At 37.1% G+C, this 17462-nt stretch overlaps 1 protein-coding gene across 1 annotated transcript; it reads left to right on the plus strand.

Moving 5' to 3' along the window:
• The first annotated feature begins 3442 nt into the window (after positions 1-3442).
• Positions 3443-10218, plus strand: LOC120351553. Its single transcript, XM_039429348.1, has 3 exons — positions 3443-3454; positions 4954-6806; positions 9300-10218. The coding sequence occupies exons 1-3, from the start codon at positions 3443-3445 to the stop codon at positions 9505-9507; spliced, it is 2073 nt and encodes a 690-aa protein (XP_039285282.1). The 3' UTR covers positions 9508-10218.
• The last annotated feature ends 7244 nt before the right edge of the window (positions 10219-17462 follow it).

Here is a 17462-nt window from a genome sequence, read left to right on the forward strand (position 1 = left end):
AATCCGAGCGACAGACTCCGGACTGGAATGGTGACGAATCAGGATAGCCAACAGCGATGGCTCAGTGGTGACGACACAGGAACGGCGGCGACACAGCGATGAGTGGGTAATGTAGGTTAACTATTGTCAGTGCAATACGGGCAAGACTGACACAATGACGGTGTGACACAGTTGAGATATGCAACACATAAACTTGAAAGTAACGTAGCTGAAGATTCACTGAATTGAATTGAATGAACCGTCCAAAAGTTGGCACGGTGAATGAAATGCAAAGTTAATTGAGTTGGCGACGGCCAAAATTCACAACACTGATGCTATAATGAATGTCTGAATAGACAACCATCCAAATGCTTGGCATGGTGAATGAAATGTAACAAATGTTTGTAGATCACTAAAAGAACTGATTGAACTGATACACCATCTACGGGTAGACAAAATTGCTAATACTTCGATCTAGCAATGAATGATTAGGTAGTTAGCTGACTAACCTAACAAAAACGGATACAGAGCAGAACGTCTGACTGCACCGTGAAATGATGAGAGTGTGATCTTGGAATGCAAGCAACACACCAGTATTAATGTCCTGCGAGACCAGAATTACTTCAATGAAATGAATGAATGCGAAATTGGGCCTCAAGCCCTACCACAAAATGCCTACCGCAAATGAATGTTCAGTTCAATCATATAACTTGTTGCTGAATGTTGAATATTCTGGAAACTTGATTTTCATAATCAGTAATATAAAAATGATTTGAGTTCTCACACTGAGAAGTGAATAAATTTGGATTGAAGATAAAAATTCGAAATAATTGTGACGAATGAAACGTGCTCTGACATACCAAATACTGAGATTGAAGATATTTCACAAACTAACAAACCAAAAATACTGAAACTTCATCAAAATGTTGAATAAACATGAATTTAAAACTTGAGAATTGAAAATTTTGAAATGAAAGCGACGAAAATTGAAGAACGGAAAAAAAGCTGATGTGAACTGTTACGCCATTGCTGTGTGAAGAAGGAAACAGGAAAGTGCATGCACGAATTGCGTTTTAAGAAGCTACGTATAGCCACATCGATGAAAAAGATATACGTAAAAAACGTCTAGACACGGTAGGAAATACTCCAAAATAATATTAAATAATACCAAAATGTACAATAAAATTAATGTACAAATGTAGCATGACAAAAAACTGATGTAATCCGTGAACTGCAGAAAACACAGTGAAAGTGGACCGATGACAAAGTGACTTGCGCACTAACGCGACAAGTTGGGACAAGAACACAATGCATAGTGCGAAATCTGACAGGAGCAATCTTTAGTAACATGACCCTCCCTTCCGCACTTTTTGCAGACTGATTTTGTTAATCTACAAAACTTGACAGTGTGGCCAAACGCCAAACACTTTAGGCAGCGAGCTGGCTCAAGCCAATCAGAGACTTTGCATGCCTTCCATTCCAAAAACAGACAGCCTTTATTTTATGTTATCTCTTATTTTACCGTTACATTCAATTATGTAATGAAATCCATTTTTACTATAATTCTCAAATTTTCTGATAATTTTCAGTGAAGATGGTCCTAGGAATTGTTCTTTTTCAGTATCATCAAAATTTTGGCTGAAGATTAAATTGGCCAAATTATCCTCTTTAACTTCAAGTGGAACGTCAAAAATTTTTATACGAGGTTGCAGGCCAATAGGCCTACTGGCCTGAAGGCCCCTCCTCCAACGTTTGTCCAAAAGAATTTTCTCCGCCTGTTCTTTAGATGAAAGGTCAATGCAAGTCCCTTCTTTGAAACCAGTCTTTTTTTACGTATAATTTGGAAACCATCGTCAGATGGTTAATCAATTTTTGTAAGGTATCTTCTGTCTGTACACTAGACCAGTCATTCTCAATGGAAATACTAGGTGTAACTAGAACTACTTTTGATAGATCGTCAGTGTTGACTTCAATTCCATCAACTTTTTTCCCATTGACTTGTCGAACCACAGTTGAATAGCTCTTCTGTTGGGATGGCTTCTCACTATTGACCAAAGCAGAAATATTCTTTACTATATTCGTTTCTACAGAACCAGCTTTTTTTACATGTTTTGTCGTCCAATTTTAAGAGTTCAGAGTTCAAATGACTACTAATTTTCTCGTTCAATTTTTCTTGTAAGTCGTTATTTTTGGATGCAATGAAGTCTTTTATCTTTCGTGTTTCTTTTTCCAGATTATTATCTATTTTGGCATTCAGCTCATTTTTTACAATCGCTCGTACATTTTCTCGTACACCAACTACAAGATCGCTCATCAGGGTACAGATGCTCTCTCCAGAATTGCTCATCAATTTTCGTAATATTTCTTCAACTCCATTTTACTTGATTCTTTGATATTAATATATCACCTCGTACTGCTACTAAGAATTCTTTTAGTTCCTCACTAATTTTTCTGTATATGCAACCAATTGCGATTGCATTTGCTTCAGACAGCATTGTTTGAATTCGTACATCTCTGTTGCAAGTTTAAGCATTGTTGTATTAACATCTCCATTATTTTCTCTATCAATTAGAATTGAATTTTGTCGTTTTATTGTGGAACATAGAATATTCGTGGTATTTTCAGTATTCTGAGTGAATCATCTATATCAGACCTTGACTGATTCGATAGGGTTTTAGTGCCTTTTGTTAAGTGCAACAGAGCATTCTCAACCACTAATTGGATTGTTCTCAATAGTATCAGTATTTATAGTTACACTCTTTTCTAAATCATTAGAAGTTAATAATTTCAATTCCTCTTTAGCAATAGTTGATAGGTAGGTAATATTATCAATACTGTTGGATGTATCTGCCATTTTGTCTGATTCAGCATCAGACATTGTGAAAAAAACTGAAACAATAAAAAGAACGATAAAAAGTTGCAACTGAGATAAACAAATAATAATTTATTTTTCTTATACTTTCTTCCTCTTCTTTTTCTTCTAAAACGTTTAAAGAGTCTTGTTTTGCCAACCCAATCAAGGTAGGAATAGAATAGAACACAAAGTAAAATTAAACTGTTTAAACAAAGAAAGAAAAATAAAAAAAAAACAAGATATGAACAATACAGAGTAGGGCAAGGAAAAATTTCATAAAATAAACATAAATAACAAATCCCTAATGTAATTGAAAGAGGTCCCTTGAATTAGGAGGAAAATAAATAAAAAGGTAATTGATAAATCTCGAGAATTATTAAATGTTGTTAGAACAACTGATGGATAAAAAAACTAATCTCGAGATTTTTCAGATATTATTGTACAAAAGATTATCAATAAATAACTTATAAATCCATTAAATTATCTAAAAAAAGATTAGAGACTGGAGGGATGACAAAAAAGGACCAAAAATAATTAATGATGTTAGAAAATAATAAAAAAAACAGTATCAGAAAAAAAAATCTCGAGAATTTGTTTACCCAGGTTACTATGGTAGTCTGGGTAAATGAAACTTTTTAACAGTTTTGTCAATAATTTCACTTCAAATCCATAAAATTATCTAAAAAGAGGACTAAGGATAAGAGGATTAACAGGAAACATCAAAATAATAATTATTAATGAGAAAAAAACAAAATAAAACAGAATCAAATCCCCTATAAGCTTGTTAGTATGGGTTGCTATGGTGATCTAGGCTAATTAGAAAAATGTCAATAAATTTGCAATTATTTCAAGAAATAATTAATAAAACTTACAAAAATTGTTCAATTCATGGTTCTTAGTGTTCCTGGGTGACAAAACAAGTTGAAGAAACATTCAATTATAAAAGTTATACTTGAAAAATTATTCAGTTTGAAAAATTTTCCACAGCACTCACTAGTTGATGTTGACTCTAGGAGATCTCAGTTGCAACTATATACATCTACTCATATCATGTTTATTCAAATGATTGATCATCAAATAATTGCTCCAATAATATTCATATGCTAACCAAGTGGTTACATTGTTAACTAAATAATATCTATATTTCACTTCTCTCCTAACTATATATTGCTATACGCAATCTACATTTACCTGCCATCAACTTATGCTATAGCTATATACAAGGGTTAACACAAAACACAGTGGGCCATGTGGTTTCTATTGTAAACGTGTCTGTGAATAACGTTAAGAATATCATAGCAAGTTTCTATGAAAGAATTGATTTTGTTTCAAACTATTTTGAAAAGAATACCACTGTCGTCTGGCTAGGTAGGCTATTCAACTGTATTCTCAATAGTTTCGAGAAACGGTTCTTTTCATTATTCTAGTTCTTGAACGTCCATATTCTTACAATACAATATGTTCAGAGCATGTGTTACAACAAATAACAGAAATCTACAATTTTTCAATTTTAGGAGAGCATGTGGTCGCCATTTGTGGCTCATATCCTATTATTAATTCTTGTACTATAAAGCATTGAACACTCGGCCTCTGCGCTCAGGTTCCTTCAAACCTTGCAGGGACTTCCCATTTGTAATATAATTATGTATAATCCTATTTAATGGTATTTTTCATTTTATTTTGTATTTTACTTTCTTCTTTTATAACCATTATTGTCAATTATGTTTTGGGACAGATAAAGATTTGATTTGATTTTAATCTATTTGAAGCGTGATATTTTCACAATAATATTCAAGAATTTTTTTTCATTCATTCATTTAATTATCGTATAAAACACTAGTCATAATACAATTTTGACATTGGAGGAAAAACTGGGCTGAGCCTGTACTATTTCTCTCCAAAAATTTCAATAAAATGTTAATGTTGTTCAAAAGTTAAGATTATGTAATCACACACTGCTTCATCACTTGATTTTCAGTCCAGGAATGATGATTTGAACATTTTTAATTTTGAAGGTTGAGTTTTACTCTAAATGAATCACCGAATGTATCACAATAAACTAAAAACTATTATTATTTTATTAAAACCAAATAAATTATTTGAATTATCCTGATTTTCAGGTATCAGAGGCAAAAGCACGCTTTGTAGCCTACCCGGAAGCCAAACGACCGGCCCTGAGACGACGCTCCACCTCCCTCTGTCTAGAAGGAGACCTGCTGGAGAAAACCTCCGAACTGCATGACAGCTACAGAGAGTATCCCATCACGTCTCCCTCCCGCCTCACGCGCCGTCCCACCACGCTCCGTCTGGAGGGAGACCTCGACACTAGCCGCACCACACACCACGAGCAATTCACCGGCTACGATCCCCAGCCACGCTGCAGTCAACTGAGAAGACCCACAAACCTCGCCATGGAAGGGGATGGCTATTTCACCCCAGAATACCGCGAGAAGTTTGTAGATTTCCCCCGCGAGAGACCTTCCACAAGACGCACTGAGGAAGACCATGTCAGACAGATCAGACCGGGGGATGGGTTTGAAACCGCAACAGAAGCTAAAGACAACTACATCAAGTACCCTGTGAAACGACGCGTCCCAGAAACTTATTGTCACCAAGCTGTAGAAACTGATCATCTAAGACCTGAGGGTGATTTCGAGGGTTGTTCGGAGCTTCACTCCAGTTTCACTGATTTACCCCGGCGCAGATGTATTGCAAGACCGCTCGAAGACCACCTGAAACCTGAGGGAGAGATCGGCAAAAGTACAGAATTGAAGTCTGAGTTTGTCGATTTCCCCCGGCAGAGAAACATAGCACGTGCTTTGGAGGATCATCTAAAACCTGAGGGGGAAATGCTCAACTCAACTGAGTTAAACTCCTCGTTTGTGGATTTTCCCAGACAGAGAAACATCTCCAGACCATTGGCGGATCATTTGAGGCCTGAAGGCGAGTTGGATGCTTCAACTGAGATCAAATCAGAGTACGTGGATTTCCCCAGGCAAAGGAACATTGCTAAACCAATTGAAGATCACCTGAGACCTGAGGGGGATATGATGAATTCAACAGAGCTGAACTCCTCATTTATAGATTTCCCGAGACATAGGAATATATCTAGACCGCTAGCTGATCATTTGAAACCTGAAGGTGATATGGACAGTTCAACCGAGATCCGATCCGAGTTTGTTGATTTCCCCCGCAAGAGGAACATTGCAAGACCGCTGGAGGACCATTTGAGGCCTGAGGGAGAGATGACGAATGTAACAGAACTAAATTCTTCGTTTGTGGATTTCCCCAGAGCCCGTAACATCTCCCGACCTTTGGCAGATCATTTGAAACCTGAGGGGGAATTGGATACATCAACTGAAATCAAATCTGAGTTTGTGGATTTTCCCAGGCAACGAAACATAGCTAGACCGATTGAGGATAATTTGAGGCCTGAGGGTGATATGGTGGAGAAGGCTAGTGAGATACACTCCAAGTATGTGGATTTTCCCAGACAGAGACCAGTGGTGAAGAGGCAGTGCTCAAGTTTGAAGGCGGAGGGGACAATGCAGGGGACAACCGAGAACTCCAACTACTTCTCGGCAGTTGAGAGTGGGTGTAAATCAGCGTCCTGCAAGCGTGAGGCGTATCTACAGCTGGGTGGGGAGATAGATATCCGTCCAGAGTACAACGAGAGCTTCGTCGATCATCCCAGGAAGCGGCCTGAGGTGAGGCGACCTGAGGAACAGCTGAGGAAGCTTGAGGGACGCATCGACACAGATCCTGAGTATCGATCCTCGTTTCTGGACTATCCCCGGCAGAGGCCCGTCATCAAGAAGCCTGTCTGTCAACTGAAGAGATCCGGCATGGCGATGTCGAGGGATGAGGCGTCCAGAGGTCCATACACGCCCAGTTTCTTGAACACCAATCAGAGTGGAGAAAAGGCTTTCCGTGTGCTGAACGTGTCGGGTTCTGGGACACAGCCGGCTATAAGGTCAGTGAAAAATCTTAATTAAAATATAATTGAGATACTAACTCTGATGAAATCAAAATAATAGTGTAAAAATGTAGGCAATTCCATGAAAAATCTAAATTAAAATATAATTGAGATATTAACTCCGATGAAATCAAAATAATAGTATAATAAATTGTTTTCTGATCTCAATAATGTAATAATCAAGAATAAGGTTATTCCACTTCAAGATTTATTTCGAAAAATTCATCTATTGTATAAATAAATTCTTTGACAAAATTGCTTTTAATTTATTTTCAAATTTTGTAATATACAGGTTTCTGATAGAAGGAGGTAGAAAATTGAATAATTTTATTGCTGTATAGATAAAAGTTTTTTGAGTCCTGGTGTAATTATCAAACTCAAAGTACTCATATTCCTTGTTTCATATGAGTGATGGTTATATTGTAATATTATGAGTTGGGTTCACATCACTCATATCGCACCCCGGCTGCAATACTGCCATAAGTCAAAAATCTATAATTTTTCAGAACTATTTAAAGTTATTCACTTATATTATAAGTGAATATTTTATTTTTATGTATAGTAGGCTTTGGAAATCGAACAGTGAAGGAACCGTCATCACACCAAGACGAACAAACTCCTCTCTTCAATGAGCTCGGGAAGGGAGTCCACAAATTAGTTTGATGCATTTTTTTGTATCCTCAGTAGCCTTCCACTAGAGGACTTATGACTCCAGAGTAAGGTCCATCGACTCAAATAACTGTGGATAAATGCAAAATAAACCATCCTCAGGATATCAGGAATATGCCTGTACTGATTTTACTTTCCTTGCCCTATTACCATAGGTAAGGAAAGTATTGCTTTCCGAAAAATTAAGGTACCCCAATTTCTAAATTTCAATACGTTTCAAGGTCCCCTGAGTCAAAAATAGTGTGTGTGTGTGTGTGTGTGTGTGTGTGTGTGTGTGTGGTGTGTGTGTGTGTGTATGTGCGTCTGTGTACACGATATCTCATCTCCCAATTAACGGAATGACTTGAAATTTGGAACTTGAGGTCCTTAAACTAAGGTTCCAACACGAACAATTGCGATCAAATGCAATTCAAGATGGCGAAAATGTTGTCAAAAACAGGGTTTATCGCAATTTTCTCAAACCGGCTCCAAAGATTTTGATCAAATTCATACCTGAAATAGCCATTGACAAGCTCTATCAACTGCCACAATTAATGTTCAGTAACATTTTCACCTAAAATTGAAAATAAACTTGAAATTCGAGAAAATGTGATTATTCAATTGCAAACTGTTGGTAACTGTTGATTCTATTGAATCATTCACTATGAAGAGATAGCAGAACTCGTATGTCTTCAGCGTTATTGTCCTGTCACCAGCTGGCTCAGATCTTGGAATAGGAGACTTGAGATGCGCGTGAACACTAGCGTCAGGTGATCAATTTTCATAACGGCAAGGAAAGTTGTGTGAGTGCGCCACACCAGATTTTTTTATTCTATTTTCATAATTCTGTACTGTGATAATATTATCACAGTATTTTTCATAACATTTTCTTAAAAAAAGCTCAACAGAGTATTGATACCAAATAATTGAAATGAATTGAACTATTCTGAACAGGAAGAATCTGGTGTGGCGCACTCACACAACTTTCCTTGCCGTTATGAAAATTGATCACCTGACGCTAGTGTTCACGCGCATCTCAAGTCTACTATTCAAAGATTTGAGCCAGCTGGTGACAGGGCAATAACGCTGGAGACACACGAGGTCTGCTATCTCTTCATAGTAAATTATTATTTAATAGAATCAACAGTTGCCAACAGTTTGCAATTGGATAATCACATTTTCTCGAATTTCGAGCTATTTTTAATTTTAGGTGAAAATGTTACTAAACATTAATTGTAGAGATTTTCATGCTCAATCTTTTCCACTTAATTTTTTTTTGTTTTAATCGTATCTGAAGCCTGATAATAGGGAATCTAAAATCAAAATTTGCATAGATGGGTCAGAGCACCTGAAATATTTAAGATATGGGACTTGTGGCAGTTGATAGAGCTTATCAATGACTATTAATTTTAGGTATGAATTTTATCAGAATCGTTGGAGCCGTTTTCGAGAAAATCGCGAAAAACCCTGTTTTTGACAATATTTTCTCCATTTTAGCCGCTATCTTGAATTGCATTTGATCGAAATTGTTCGTGTCGGATCCTTATATTGTAAGGACCTTAGGTTCTAAATTTCAAGTCATTCCGTTAATTGGGAGATGAGATATCGTGTACACAGACGCACATACACTCATACACACACACACAAACAGACCAATACCCAAAAACCACATTTTTAGACTCAGGGGACCTTGAAACGTATAGAAATTTAGAAATTGGGGTACCTTAATTTTTTCCGGAAAGCAATACTTTCCTTACCTATGGTAATAAGGCAAGGAAAGTAAAAATATATATATTCACTCCCTATTGTTGTCCTTATAAATCTGTGGTTTTTTTTTTGCAGGGCTGGCAGCGGCAGTACGACCACAGACACAGATAGCTTGTCGCAGTCAGCGCCTTCCTACCGACTTCACGTGCAAAACTGCGACGACAACCAGCGTTCGTCTGCGCATGCGCAGAGAGGTGCTTTTGTCGTGCTGCCAGACCCAAACAACAACAATCTAAACTCGTCGTCGGGTAGTCGGTGGCTTAGGAATAACAACAAACCTTGAAACAATTGTGAAAAGTTATTTTTGGAAAAAAGTTACAGTGGAATGAGAGTTTGATAACAAAACCCAGGTGACAATTTCAAGTCGTCGGCTTGGAAATAGATAATAAACCTTACAGGGGTCGTGGAAAGTGTTTTTTGAAGTGATTAAAAAAACGTTACAGTGAAATAATTGTGCAAGAAGAAAAACAAATTGAAAATCTTCAAGTCGAGGCCTTAGGTATGCAGTGTCTGATAAGTCACTCCCTATTTTTATACAGCTATAATTCTTAATTCATGAACCAATTTTTTTAGAACTACATTTGTTAGATAGAGCACTCCTTGAGGTTGTGTTTAACACCAATTTTCATTTGCATCAATTTAAAAATGCCCTTTCTCTTAACTGTGTTAGAACGAGCCAAAATAGCAGCTCGTTATGAGGTCTGGGGATCTGTGGTGCAAGTACAAAGGTGGTGGAGGGCTGAACGAGGGATCCATGCAACACTGGATGCAAAAACACTGAGATCTTTCTTAAGAATCGTTGCAACAGAGTAACGTGAGAGACCAATTTTACGAGATCTTCGACGCAGTGATTTCTTAGGGCTCCTCATGAATATTTCACGAACTCTGTCAACATTCTCTGCTGTCCTTGACGTTGATGGTCTTCCTGATCGTCTTGCATCTGCGACACTTCCTGTTGTTAGTAATTTGGAATGGAAATTTTCAACAGTTTTTGCTTCCAGTTTTGTTTGGATCCCTCGTTCAGCCCTCCTCCATCGTTGTACTCGCACCACAGATCCTCAGACCACATAACGAGCTGCTATTTCGGCTCGTTCTTCCACAGTCAAGAGAGGGGGCATTTTTAAATTGAAACAAATGAAAATTGGTGTTAAACACAACCTCAAAGAGTGCTCTATCTAACAAATGTAGTTCTAACAACATTGGTTCATAAATAAAGAAATTATAGCTATATAATAATAGGTAGTGACTTATCAGACACTCTGCATATGCCACATCTTTTCCATGCAGAGGGGTGATGTAACAATTGAAACTCCCCGCTCAAATAGGTTAATAATTATTAGAATAGCGGAGTCATCACTCAGGCCACCAAATTGGACTTTTGTACCGGTGAGCTGGGAAAGTGATGACCGAGTAGAGGCGAAACTAGAGGGAGAGCATTTCGAGGCGTGCTAGAGGAAGGTTGTGCAAGATATTAAGCTTTTAGTAATGTGATTGAGGTGTGATTATGTTTAAAGAGAGAGTATACTTTATACTTACTTGATAATATTTGAGGCAAGCAGCTGAAGTGGAGCCAGTCAAACTGCTGGGCTTCTGGATAGATGGAAAACTTAGCTGGAATTACCATGTGAACCGGGTATGTGAGAAGCTGTCTAGAGTGATCTACCTCCTGAGAAAGTTGAGACACGTGGTTGACCGGAAATCTTTGGTGATGGCATACCATGCACTATTTCAGAGTCACCTGATGTATGGGGTGCTGCTGTGGGGTCATGCTCCAGATGTACAGAATGTCCTACTTCTGCAAAAGAGAGCATTGAGGTTAATGTCGTTTTCAGGCTGTAGAGATCATTGTCGTCCCATGTTCAGGAGTTTTGGTGTTCTCACCATCTACAGCCAATATATACTGAGCTCGCTGTTGTATGTCAAGAAAAATCAAGACAAACTACTCAAGCGGAGTGACATACACAGTCACAACACTCGACATGCTGCCAAACTGGAATTACCTCGATGCAGACTGGCGGGGACCTACAGCAGTTTTCCTGCTCAGGCCATTCGACTTTTCATCACACTGCCCAGGGAGGTGCAAGACATGCGATATATGGAGTTCTGTGCTGCAGTAAGAAATTGGCTGCTAGATAGGCCTCTGTATCCCATACAGGAGTGGGATGAGGTACCTCTTTTTGGGGTGGCTGCTCTTCCACAACACGAGTACCACTATGTGGTTATTATTTCTTCTGAAATGACACTGCCGATCTATAAACCCCAGTCCTTGGCAACGACCTCAAGTATCAAGTAAGATACTTGTTGTCGTTGTCGAAGACTGAGGATTCCAGATAGATATTGTCACGAACAAAGTTGGTTGGTAGCCATTTTGGCTAGTCGTTGCAGTTGAACTGCTTCAAAAAAGGGGCTCATCCTCAACCAGCTCAGCAAATGAGTAGAGTGGCCTGTCGTCCAGTTAACCTAACCTTCACTGTGCTTAACAATTTATTTCGTGGTAGATTTCTCACTTCACTGGGCAGCCTGTTGAACATCCGAATGGCTGCTGCTGGATAGCTGTTGTAGGTGCTGCTCAATCTTGTGTGATATGCCTCGGCGAGGTTAGCAGTATTGTGGCTGTGGATTTCACCTCTTCTCGTCCAGGCTTCCTGGTTGTCCATCAGGTGTGAGAGTGAGCAGAATACGTACTGGCTGTAAATGGTGAGGATCTCTTGAAGAGAGGTTTGCAGTGGTCCCTACTTCCAGAGAATGTGACTGTTCGGACTGCTCTTTTTTGAGGAGCAGCACATCCTTTGCTGCAGGCACATGTCCCCACAGGATCAGTCCTGTAGAGTATAGATGTTGTAATATGATTTTTTAATAGAGTGTGATTGTTTTGGTGAATTTGCGTATTTATTTAATAGTTATCCTATAAAAGTAGCAGGGCCAAGGACCCTAAAAACCTGGTGGTGGCAGTGCTACTGGAGAGCACTGTCATGCTCGCCACAGTCAGAAATGATTTAATCCGTATTAAACAATGCATTCAGTCTAAAAAAAACAAGAGGAATAAAAACAATATAAAAACATTAAAACAAGTACCCTCTTCTATTCAAAACATTTCAAACTTTAAAACATTTCAAAAATTAATGAATAAGAGAATATAAATCATATGAAAATGATCATACATTATCTAATATCAACTTGTTTATTCTTGCATTTAAATTGGAAAGTGGCCAAAGTAAGCCGAAACTAGTTGTTGGAAATGTTTTAGATAAAAGGGTACTCATATTTTTAATAATATTGAAGATGAACATTAAAAAATTTGAAAAATCTATTTCACCTATTTCTAATACGGTATACCACTTTCATATTTTATGCATATAAGTATAATAAAGAATTTATTTTAATACTAATTTGATGATAAAGAGTGGATGAACCGATTAAAACGTTTTAGTAACACTTAAAGCATTGGTACTATGTTACTTAGTTATTCTGTTGAGTTGTATGAACTGAGAGGCAAAAGGTTTTATGTGTACATATTATTGAATTTTTCGAGACCTCTATTAATGTTATCATTTATAATCTTACTTTATCCATTCAGCTGATATCTTGTATGCATTAAGCAGGGAGCCCACAATGCCGTCACCGTCAGGCGCCGTCCGGCTCCAACCGTCACCGTTGCGTACCGGCAACATTGCTTTGCATTGTTTTAAACGAATGGCAACCCACTATACCCGTCCGTCACCGGCCACTACCGTGTCCGTCAGTCACCGTCGGCCACCATTGCTGTTTGGAGCATTCTTGCCGGATAGCCGGTCCGTTTTTTTATCATTCTTCCAGTCGACATTCAACTATAGTGCGGTCCACGTTATAATGTCAGTATTTGATCAACATTGGACTTGCTATCCTTGTCTATCATTTGACAAAGCAGATAGCGCTATACTTTTCTAGCTCCGCAAAGCTACCAGATCGTTATTTAACAATGTAGAAATATAATCTGGCAAGGCAGAGAATCAGCAACGCTGTTCTCCTATCCTTTTCCACAGCCATTATAACGTGGACTTCACTATATCAGTGAAGTCACATCGCCAGTGTTTTGTTGTAGTGCGCCTTTGTTCTGTGAGCGATGAGTACGGATGAAATGTTGATAGAGGCTACTAGGGAGTATCCCTTCCTGTATAATACCAGTGATAATAGTTATCACGACAACAGGAAGAAAGATAATGCTTGGCAGGAAATCTCACAAAAGGTTGATATCATGTGAGGTAAGTTATTTACAAATATTATTCTGTAAGCGAAACTATGAAATCAAAGTTTTGGCTGTTTGACAAATCACACGATGATGGGAAAGGGCTCAAATTAAAGGTCTTGATCCCAGGGACTCGGGAAAAGTTAGCAGTTGTCTTAAGTCAGCACATGCTGCGGCTATTACTAGCAATTCCTCGTCTGATGAACTCTCCATAGCAACTGATGCATTTCTTCTGGATAGCTCCGGTTTCTGAGGGAGCTAACCAGACGGGGAAGTGGGTTATCGCCGGAAAAATGACGGTGAAGGCGACGACTGACGGTGACGGTCGGTGCCGGACTGCGCCTGACGGTGACGGCATAGTGGGTTCCCTGCTTTAGAGTATAAGAGAATACATAAAAACTCATGTTTTGACATAAATAGCGCATTCCGTTTTTGAAGAACTTTAAACTCAATTTTCTCCAAACAGCAAGAGGGGCACATAGAACCTTTTGCAAATCACACGACGAAATGATCCGATTTGTATTAAACATTGCATTTAGTCAGAAATAACGTGAATTATTTTTAAAATTTAAATAATTAATGAAAGAGTGAATTTTACCTGTTTCTATCGTTTGCCATAACGGGTGGGAACCTGAACTGAAGACTTTAGGTTCCTTTATCTAAAGAAGACGCAATGTAACAAACATAACCTTAAAGCAAAAAGCATGCATGTGTGCTGGAATATCGATATCAATTTCTAAACTCGATATATTTCAAAGGTCGATAAAATCCAGTTTCCTAATGGATAAAATATACGTTTAATACCTTCTGCTTCATCCATTACCCACATTTGTGGGATCGATGGCGTCACAGTAAATCAATGATTGCGTTTTATCTATTATTTTTGGGTATAATAAAATAAATTAGTAAGATTCCATTGCGACCGGTCACCCTACACTGCTGAATCCAAGCAAATGTAACTTGAAATTACGGTACTCTTCTAAAAATTATGCTGCTTACCACTAAGGTGAGCCAATAGCGCGTCAGGGTTCTCAATAATTATAGGTTATACATAATTAAAATTCAATTACAGTACCGATAAGTACATTATTTTGTAGTATTTTATTTTCCTTAGGAACTGTGTTATCGTACTAAATTTTCGGTACCTAGTAGGTTTTATCTGATATTTCAATTTACATTCAGATTCACATTCATCAACAGATTAGCGTAATCACCAATCTACTGAAACATAAAAATGATAAGCTAATATTTCATAAATAGTTGAAACCAAAATTAGGCTATAAATACCTTGATAACTGGTTTGTTCACTAAAGTATGTCAGCTCCTATACTAACTTTCTAGTTTGATTTCTTGACAATTGATAAGTTTTGAAGAATTTTCATAGATTATCATCATACACACAACTTTAATTTCAGCCTTTTTTTACAGCCACCAGCATAATTAAAATTTCTAGTTTATAACTATTAATTTATACACTTTTTTATGTATTTGAATACGACATGCAGTCTATTATTAAGTAAATAATTAAAAACTTTTACTTACTGACTGAAGTACTTTCGATCGTACTTCAGTCAGTAAGTAAAAGTTTTTAATTATTTACTTAATAATTGACTGCATGTCTTGTTCAAATACATAAAAAAAGTGTGTTAATACAAAGCAGCTAGGAATGGATCAAGAAACCATTACTGATTAACAATATTATAATTAGATCTCCTTAAAAATATAATTTGCAGCAATCAATTATGAATTTGGAGCCCAAACTATGTGAACCTTTTTATACGACATAACTAGGCCTATCAATAGGCTACATGATAATCTGTAGTGTGTGAATTATAGTGAGATTCATTTCAAAGTGACAGCATTTTTCAATTGAAAACTATGGTTCGGAACCCACTTAAGCTGTCGTAGGTTCACCCATTATCATCCGTCGCACAAGACTAAAATCTCATGTGAGTAGAAAAGATAGCATAAGAAGATATCCCATGGTATAGATCATTTATGTTCCAAATTTCAAGCTGATTTTCTGTTAACTCAAGACGATTACTGTCGACTTCTGTCTATTATTACTGTTTTGTTGAAGTAATAATAATAATAATATCGTGTGACCTGGCTGGCTCAGGTCTGGTGTCAGAGTTTTCAGGTCGCAACTGATCAACTTTTTGTTAAAGTGAGAGTGTAAGAATGGCACAGTATGAGAGACCAATGTCAGAACAGAGAACAGTGTCACATAGATATTCACAAACAATAAATACTAGGACTATCGGCTTGAGACAGTGGAAATTTGAACATAAAAATGATCTACAATGGGATATCTTCTTATGCTATCTTTCCTCTATGGTAAAACCCTCAACAAAATAGTTCCTTATAAAGGTGCGTACAGATTTACGCGCCGCGAACATGAGCAATTCACTTTTAATCAGCTGATGCCAAGCTTTTTATATCTGTATCTTACCGTTTTCTGTAAAAATACAGATATAGTCAGCTGATTAAAAGTGAATTGCTCATGTTCGCGGCGCGTATATCTGTACACACCTCTAAACTTACGTAGTACTGTAATAGAGAAAAGGTAACACAAGATGATATCTTTTCTCTAAAAGGTTCTACAGCATCTTGTGCTATCTTTTCTTTATAGTTCTGTTTACTTTTACATAGTTAGAAACATTTAAGGTTGTGCAAAGGCTAAAAACTAAACTTTCTACTCGTGATATTTTTCTAAGTTTTTCGATTTGTATACTATCAAGCTATCAAAATAAAGAAGTTTTCTCAGGAAAAGATTTTTCCCGATCATTACTTTTTGAAAATATGAGCGCCTGAATTTGAATTTTGGGACAGAACATTTCAAATTCGGTAAAATATAAATCCATGAGAATTGGAGGATAGATTCTTCATGGTATTGTTGATATAGTAAAACAAAACTTTTCTGAAAATATCAAGTTTTGAAAAAGTTATTCAATTACCAAAATAACTCAACTAAAAGTTATTTTTAGTAAATTGAATAACTAGTTTATTGATAATGTTAAATTGATATTTTCAGAAATGTTTGCTCTACTAGATCAACAATACCATGAAGAATCTATCCTAAATTTCATGGATTTATCTCTTACCGAATTTGAATTGTTCTGTTCCAAAAATTTAATCTTTAGGCGCTCATATCTCAAAAAGTAAAAAAAAACTTTTTCCTGAGAAAACCTCTTCTTCTTGATAGCTTGATGATATACAAATCGAAAACTTAGAAAATATCACGAGTAGAAAGTTCAGTTTTTAGCCTTTGCACAACCTAAGGGCCGGTTTCCGAACTCGGGATTTAGCTAAGTTCTAGACTTTAAACAGCTGGAGTCAGAAAATTGGCTTTCCGAAACGGGGCGTAGTCGTAGTACACTTTTAAATTAATTTTCGGAAAACTAGAAAATTGAACACAAAATAAAATAGTGTAGGCTAAAGATTCAGCTATTCTGAATTATCTAGAATGTTTCATTTCGTTTAAGGAAAATCGTTTTTCCAAGTATAGAATAGAGAAAATAAAGATTATCATACATTAGCGCCGACTACGCCCCGTTTCGGAAAGCCAATTTTCTGACTCCAGCTGTTTAAAGTCTAGAACTTAGCTAAATCCAGTGCTCGGAAACCGGCCCATAATAATATTGTGTCATTTGTTTCAGAACAGTTTCACTGTTATCACGACCAGTTATTATTTAAATAACTGTTGTAAGATTATCTTCAAATTGTTAGCATTCCTTATCAGTGCTTTCATTGGTTGATTGGTAATTTTAAATTATAAACGGCATCCAACATTTGAGCGATAATACTTATTTGAACTGAGTTGACAAAGTTCAACGGATAATATATTAAGTGATAACTTAACAAATATAGATAGTTTCCAATGTTCTCTTTCTTGTTGACCGAGCGAAGTGAGTTCTAAGATTCAAGTCGATGGGATTGGCATTTCCTCCTAAATGTTAAATGTTTAATCTATGCGCATTTACTTGAAACACGGCGGTAAAAACGCGGTTTAA

This window comes from Nilaparvata lugens, chromosome 5 (genome assembly GCF_014356525.2).
Source record: "Nilaparvata lugens isolate BPH chromosome 5, ASM1435652v1, whole genome shotgun sequence".
NCBI classification, from domain to species: domain Eukaryota; kingdom Metazoa; phylum Arthropoda; class Insecta; order Hemiptera; family Delphacidae; genus Nilaparvata; species Nilaparvata lugens.

What these genes read in the sequence shown, in the direction of transcription:
- LOC120351553 (XM_039429348.1), top strand. An exon ending in GGGACACAGCCGGCTATAAG is followed by an intron (nt 6,807 to 9,299) that starts GTCAGTGAAAAA and finishes TTTTTTTTGCAG; the next exon opens with GGCTGGCAGCGGCAGTACGA.